Source organism: Garra rufa, chromosome 19, assembly GCF_049309525.1.
Source record: "Garra rufa chromosome 19, GarRuf1.0, whole genome shotgun sequence".
NCBI lineage: Eukaryota > Metazoa > Chordata > Actinopteri > Cypriniformes > Cyprinidae > Garra > Garra rufa.
In genome coordinates, this window is record NC_133379.1 from 6379600 (window position 1) to 6386837 (window position 7238).

Genomic DNA, 7238 nt, shown 5'->3' on the forward strand with positions numbered 1-7238 from the left:
GACTTAAGTTGATTTAACTTAACATTTTAAGGCAGCTGCTAAACTTAAGTTTTTAAGTTAAAACTGGCGAAAACTTTTTACAATGTACTGGTGGTCTTAATTTCACATTCACAGTATCTTTTCAAAAATAATTTAATATAGCTGTATTAACATGTGTAAATACGTCTAAATGCCACTTCATATGCAACTTCTGCAAAGATCAGTTTTGTTGATACTGAATTCATTTGTTTGGTAATAGCCTAAATGATTTATTATTATAATTGACTGATTAAATGTAAGAATAAGACTCAAAAGATGATGCACACTTTTAGAATAAATGCCCATAAATTGTTTGTGTAAGAAAAAAAAAAATCCATATTTGTAACTTTATAAACCATGATCTCTAGTTTCCGCTAACCAGTCACGAATGAGAAGTACAAAACGAGGATTGGTAAAGACGAATGTTGGAGGATTTTGATATAAACCAAGAGGAGACTATTCTCTTGTGAACATGTGTAAAACAGTTAGCAGAAGCTAGAGATTACAGTTAATAAAGTTTTAAATGTGGATATTTTTTTCTCACACAAACACATTGGTTTACTTTATTTGCCTTTATTTGGAGTATTTGGAGTACTTGTTATGATGGATGGATGCACTTTATTTTGCTTCAAAATCTCAACAGCCATTCACTGCCATTATAAAGCTAGAAAGAGCCAGGATATTTTTAATATAATTCCAGTTGTATTCATCTGAAAGAAGAAAAGTCATATACACATAGGATAGCTTGAGGGTAAGTAAATCATGGGGTAATTTTCATTTTTGGGTGAACTATCACTTTAAGGCCCGTCCTCACAAACTATAACTAACAAAATATCTTGAAAAACATTTAATAGAATAGAGCACACCACAACAATAATGATAACAGCACAGGGGTACGATTTCATTGGTATCACTTTTAGCTCTTCCAGCTAATGAATTATAAAAACATTGACAGGCAATCAGAATCCATTTTAAAGAGTTTGAGCATTTAAAGCAAGAGATGACAGCTGCAGCACATGCTTATGATAAAACCACTATATAATACACTTGTAAAAATTAAAGGTTCCAAAAGGGTGTTTTTCAAGTGATGCCATAGAAGAACCATTTTTGGTTCCCCAAAGAACCTTTAAGTGAACAGAACAAGACTGTCAATCATTCAAGTTTGAAACAGCATAGGGGTTCATAAATCAAAGATATTTTATCTTTGTAGAAAGAGTCCCTTATAGTCACATGTGAACACCCATCCCAGCAGCACATGGGCTCTCTCTGCTCTTCCTCATTACAGGAAATGAGTGTGATGGGACTCCCTGCATTACTTAGCTTCTCCATCAGCTTATTCCCATCTGAATTTTCAGACTGATGCAGCACTCAGTATCCACAAATTTAATGTACAATACCAGATTTGAACTCTTTCTAAAGAAATTGTGAATGATGTTTGCTCTGAAAAATTTTCCATCATACCAGAGTTTTCTGTGGATATGACTACATTTCCAGAGCAACATTTTCCAGTCCCTCAGTTGTCCTCAGTGTGAAAAGATGGATCTCAAAATCATACATTAATTGTTGGAAAGGGTTCAGATACACAAAAATGCTGGAAAACTAAAGAATTTGTGGGGCCTAAAGGATTTTTCTGAAGAACAGCAGGCAGTTTAACTGTTCAGGACAATCAAGGGACTCATGAACAACTATCACTAAACAAACGAAAAACACAGCTGAGGATCATTCAGGTAACTACATAGTATTAAGAATCAAAGGGATGTTAACGTTTGAATTAATATCTGTAAAATATGTAAATTAGCCAATTTTGTCACAGTGAAGGCTTGCAGAAATGAGTACATCCTACATTAATTCAACAAATGTATAATATTCTAATACTTAGTATGTCCTTCATAATTTTAAAGGGGTAGTTGACCCAAAAATGAACATTTGATGTTTATCTGCTTACCCCCAGGGCATCCGAGATGTAGGTGACTTTGTTTCTTCAGCAGAACACAGACGAAGATTTTTAACGAAAAACGGTGCAGTCTGCCTGCCAAATAATGGAAGTGGATGGGCACCAGACCCTTAAATGTAAAAAATAACATGCACAGACAAATCCAAATTACACCATGTGGCTCGTGACGATACATTGATGTCCTATGACACGAAACGATCGGTTTTTGCTAAAAACTGAACAGTATTTATATCATTTTTTACCTTTGATACACAGCCATGTCCCTCTGTCCTGAGCACGAGCTTTTCATCCGGCTCGTTACATGTGTATGCACTCTGGCGTAGTATACGCAAACGCCGTAAGAGGATAAGCACAAATAATTACCATTTTAAATAGCCGCTATACCCACAATCTCTGCGCACTGTGTAAACAATGAGTGTCGTATACATGCGACAGATCGCTTCCGGCGTTTGCGTATTCTACGCCAGAGCGCGCACACATGTAACGTGCCTGATGCTAAACTCGTGGTCATGACAGTTGGACGTGGCTGTGTATCAAAGGTAAAAAAATATATAAATACTATTCAGTTTTTAGCAAAAAAACGATCGTTTCGTGTCTTAGGACATCAATGTATCGTCACGAGCCGCAGGGTGTAATTTGGATTTGTCTGTGGATGTTTTTTTTTTGTTTTTTTTTTACTTTTAAAGGTCTGGTGCCCATCTACTTCCATTATTTGGCTGGCAGACTGCACCAGTTTTCGTTAAAAATCTTCGTTTGTGTTCTGCTGAAGAAACAAAGTCACCTACATCTTGGATACCCTGGGGGTAAGCAGACAAACATCAAATATTCATTTTTGGTGAACTATCCCTTTAAGTACAAGTTCATGACTCATTTTCACATCTAAAGAATCTTCCACAGGTGCTTAAGAGTGTTAAGACTGGGTGAAATACTTGTCTACTAAAGGATCACCTTATTTTTCACGTAAGCGAGGGCGCCGCCATTTTCGAACTATAATGTGTAAGATTTCCGGTAAAGCACTTCCGCTAATAGTACGCTAACGTTAGATGTATTGTGGTTCTGTAGTTTTGCGTCGACTGTGTATATTTTACTGGCTAGTTAACTTTTAATATGGATTACAGAAAGACTGGCGTACTTTGCGCAGTTAGGGGTTGTCATAACAGTTGGTTCAAGCGTAAAAAATATCTGCAAGACATTTGTTTTGACCATAATCCACGCACCAGAGCTGAATGTGGATGTGGAGCACCCTATGATATGCACGCCCCCCCGAAGTGCGAAGAAGCTCGTCGGCTTTGGTTAAAAGCCTTAAACTTAAAGAAACCACCGAAATTGCCATACGTTTGTTCTTTCCACTTCGTTGACGGCAGACCCACGGAAGACCATCCATTCCCCGAGAAATGGTTGGGCTACGATGCTCCAGTGAAGGCTCCGAGGCGACGGCTCGTCAGGATATATCCACAATCAGGTACAGCTTTTTGTTAAGTTACGTGCTCTAACAGAAGACATTGTTTAAACGATTTCTTTTTTGATGACACTCATATTGGGCATAAATAATATTTAGTGTTAAGCTGAAGTTGTTGGTAATAGTGGAAAATTCTTATAAAAGCACTTAAAGGGGTAACGTTAGCTAAAGTTAAAATTCTGTCATCATTTACTCACTGTCCAATTGTTCCAAACCTGTATAAATTTCTTCAGAGAATGAATAAAGAACGTTTGTAAACGAGATTACCTTGGTTTCCATTCACTTGCATAGTAAGAAGAAATAATAACATTACTGTGGAAGTGAAGGGGACCAAAAGTCATTTTGTACTGTACATTAACATTATTCCAAATGTCATTCTTTGTGTTTAGTAGAAAAAAAATCATACAAGTTTGGAACAACTCAAGGGTGAGTTAATGATGCAAATGCTGTCACTGTCTTGCCTGGGGGATGCCTTCACTATATTACATTTAAATCTAATCATGACAAACTATATATAGTTGGAAAGAGGTGTAAGACTCCTAAATAGATTTTGCCACTGTTTTTTTTTGTTTTTTTGTTACAAAGATGTAGGAACAGTAATACATTAATTTACGTCAAGAGTTGAAATGTAAAAATCTACCACATAACAAGGGGCTTTAATTTTTATAGCAGTTTTGGATTAAAACTATTTTGTAAAATATTTTATATAAAAATTGTACAGTACATTTTACAGTAAATAAAACTTCTATTAATTTTTTAATGATTTTGCGTAATAATCTTCTGATTATCTTTAGAAAAAAAAGAGACCAACTTTAAGTCTGTATTTAAAAGTATTCTTGAATTATAACAATTTAAGTTTGGATAGAGCACTTTCACATCAATGTTTAAAAACGGAGCGTGCCAGTTAAGGGGTTAAAGGTACCGTCATTGTTTTGAATGAAAATGCCACTGTACTGCAACACCACAGTGCCATGTACAAAATACTTTTGATACTGTTTGTAGTACTTTTTGTACATGGGGGTGGAGAATTTATCAGTTTCTACTGAGCATCTGACTGACTTTAGTGTTGTGTTTTGCAGATGATGAGCAAGGTGACGGCACCTCTGATGACCATGAGACTGCACAAATGGAGCCATTGCAGCTGCCTCTTCAATACAGTGATGCCTGCACTCAGTGGGAGGTCCAGGCATTGACAGACCACACTTATGCCTCAGGGGATAAAATAATGTTGCACAAGGCAACACAGTTCCACAGCGAAGATCCCTTAGCCCTTTCCATTCTCAAGAATGATACTAGCTCTCTATTGTACACTGGCTTCACCCTTAGTGTCTTTAAAGAACATGTTAAATATCTCCAGCAGTTCTACACTTCCAAGTTTAAGATGCACGTAATGGATCAAATTCTGATGACCATGATGAAGTTGAAGTTGAATTTACTTCAGGGAGATCTTGCTGAACGCTTTGATGTATCCCAGAGTGCAGTAAGCCGAATTATTACCTACTGGATTGATGCAATGGAGGAGCACATGAGAGTCTACATTCCATGGCTACCACGGGAAACAGTCCGCAGCACAATGCCTCAATGCTTTAAGGAAAACTTCCCAAACACCACCTGCATTATTGACTGCTCTGAGACAATTCTGCAAAAAGCACACAATCTTGACTCCAGAGGGGAGTCATACAGTCATTATTATTCAAACAATACTTTGAAATATTTAGTTGCCATTGCCCCCTGTGGACTCATTATGTTCATCTCCCCTGCTTATGGGGGAAGATGCAGTGACAAGTTCATTACCCAAGAATCTGGCTTCCTGGACTATCTCCAGCCGGGTGACGAAGTGATGGCTGACAGAGGCTTTACCATTCGTGATTTGCTGTTTGAGAGAGAGGTAAACCTTATCATGCCAGCATTTACTCAAAAAGGTGGTCAGTTGTCTGACGAGGATGTTACAGCCACAAGGAGGATCGCAAATGTTCGCATACATGTGGAAAGAGTGATCAGACGGCTCAAGGTGTTCAAAATTGTTTCTCAGACTGTCCCTATTAACATGGCACACAAAATGGACAAAATCCTCAGAGTGTGTGCAGCACTTGTAAACATGCAAGGTGACATCATCCATGAGAACACAGAATAAAAATTGCTACATTGTTCACCATCTGCCCTGTTTGTTAAACTTATGTATATTTTGTAAATAATTTACACTTTTAGTTGTTGAACTCCACTGATTTGACAGTGGTTCAAGAAATAATTAGTTGTACATTATTAAAGTATTGTGTATATAAAATCACAAACTCACTACTAATAATTTAGATAAACCAATAAAGTGTGGTGTAGTAATTTTGGATACATTGTGTAGTTGTTTGGAATTATTTAGTGTGGCTTCATCAATGCACAGACCATTAAATACACTGCTTTTTGCATAAATATTTTCAAGATCTTATATTACATTCTCCCTATATATGCACAAACACAATCAAAATGTCAAGATGCAATTTATTTTGATTTCTTTCCCAAGTGAAAATGATACAGTTTAGCAGTGCTCTGTAAATATGCAATTTTGTCACTTTTTTTTTTTTTTTTTGTAAACTCATGAAGCAAAAAGACAACATTCTGAATTGGGGTGTCAAATGATTTATTATATCCACAATAAAAGTTTGTGCACACATATATATAAATGAGTTGGCATTTATTATGAATTTGTAGGATTAACTTGTTTTGACATTTTAACTACTGTAAGAACCAAAAAACTTTATTACTAAAATTACTACTTTAAAACTATTAACAAGTGCTTTCACAGATAAAAATTTTATTTTTTTTCAGTTTCATTTACTAGTTACCTAAAGCCTCAATGCAATCACATTAGGTTAACAGTACTTACTTGCACAAATCAGTATACTTAAGGCAAAGCTTAAGTCTTCCACAGTCAAATTCATCTACAATTCTTGGAAGCATATGGGTAAAATAGAAAGATTTCAGTTTAGAGATAACTTCAGTACAATACTGAAAATCAAATGGCACATCAATAACAAGTTGCTCATTTGGAGCCCAAACAAGCAACTTGCATTTCTCTAAGCCAGTGCAAAACATACCTAGTTGCACTTGTTGGTAGTACCCACGGGATCCTTTGGGTTGTAGCTGAGGAATGCCATCCACCATCTTCAAATCGCTGATCTTGCTAGAGTACAGTTCTGCAAGATGTGTGGAGTTTTTGCTCAAAAAAGGACACTTGACTTCCAGCAGCTCTGAGGAATTTAATATTCCATCTGGGCTTGCAGAAAGCCATGGCTCCTTACAGCTTACCACCATTCCTCTTTTCTCAACAGCATACCCAGTGCTCTCTATCCATGCACGAGCCAACTCCTCATTCTCCTGACCATACCTAGTAGCTGAATTGCCATGGAACCTAGGGAAAAGGTGTTCTCGAAGAAAATTATCTGGTTTGGTAGACACACGGAAAGGCACCTTTTTTGCAGAGCTAGCCGTTATTCGCAATTTTCGTGCATCATGCCATACATGAGATGCACTTTGTGTTTTGGTCGCATTTTCCAAGCTGTTCAATTTACCCTCATCAAGTTCTACATACGTGTGGTAAAATGACATGCATTTATGACACTGCAAATCAGGGCCATGTTGATCATGAGGCTGCATCTGTGTGGTACCTGCTGGTAGATTTACTGGTTCAGCTGTCATGCATTTGTGCAGAAGGCTACCTACAGGTATATGAACCTCTGATAAGGTTTTCTTCAGCTCACTGTGAGAAATGAATAAAGGAGTTGGTGGCAATGATTGAGAAACAGCAGCTGAAGT

General features: G+C 37.0%; 1 protein-coding gene across 1 annotated transcript; it reads left to right on the forward strand.

Annotated features, from left to right (window-relative positions):
• The first annotated feature begins 3079 nt into the window (after positions 1-3079).
• LOC141291935 (uncharacterized) lies at positions 3080-5639 on the forward strand. Its single transcript, XM_073823932.1, has 2 exons — positions 3080-3434; positions 4511-5639. The coding sequence occupies exons 1-2, from the start codon at positions 3080-3082 to the stop codon at positions 5563-5565; spliced, it is 1410 nt and encodes a 469-aa protein (XP_073680033.1). The 3' UTR covers positions 5566-5639.
• Positions 5640-7238: the final 1599 nt, after the last annotated feature.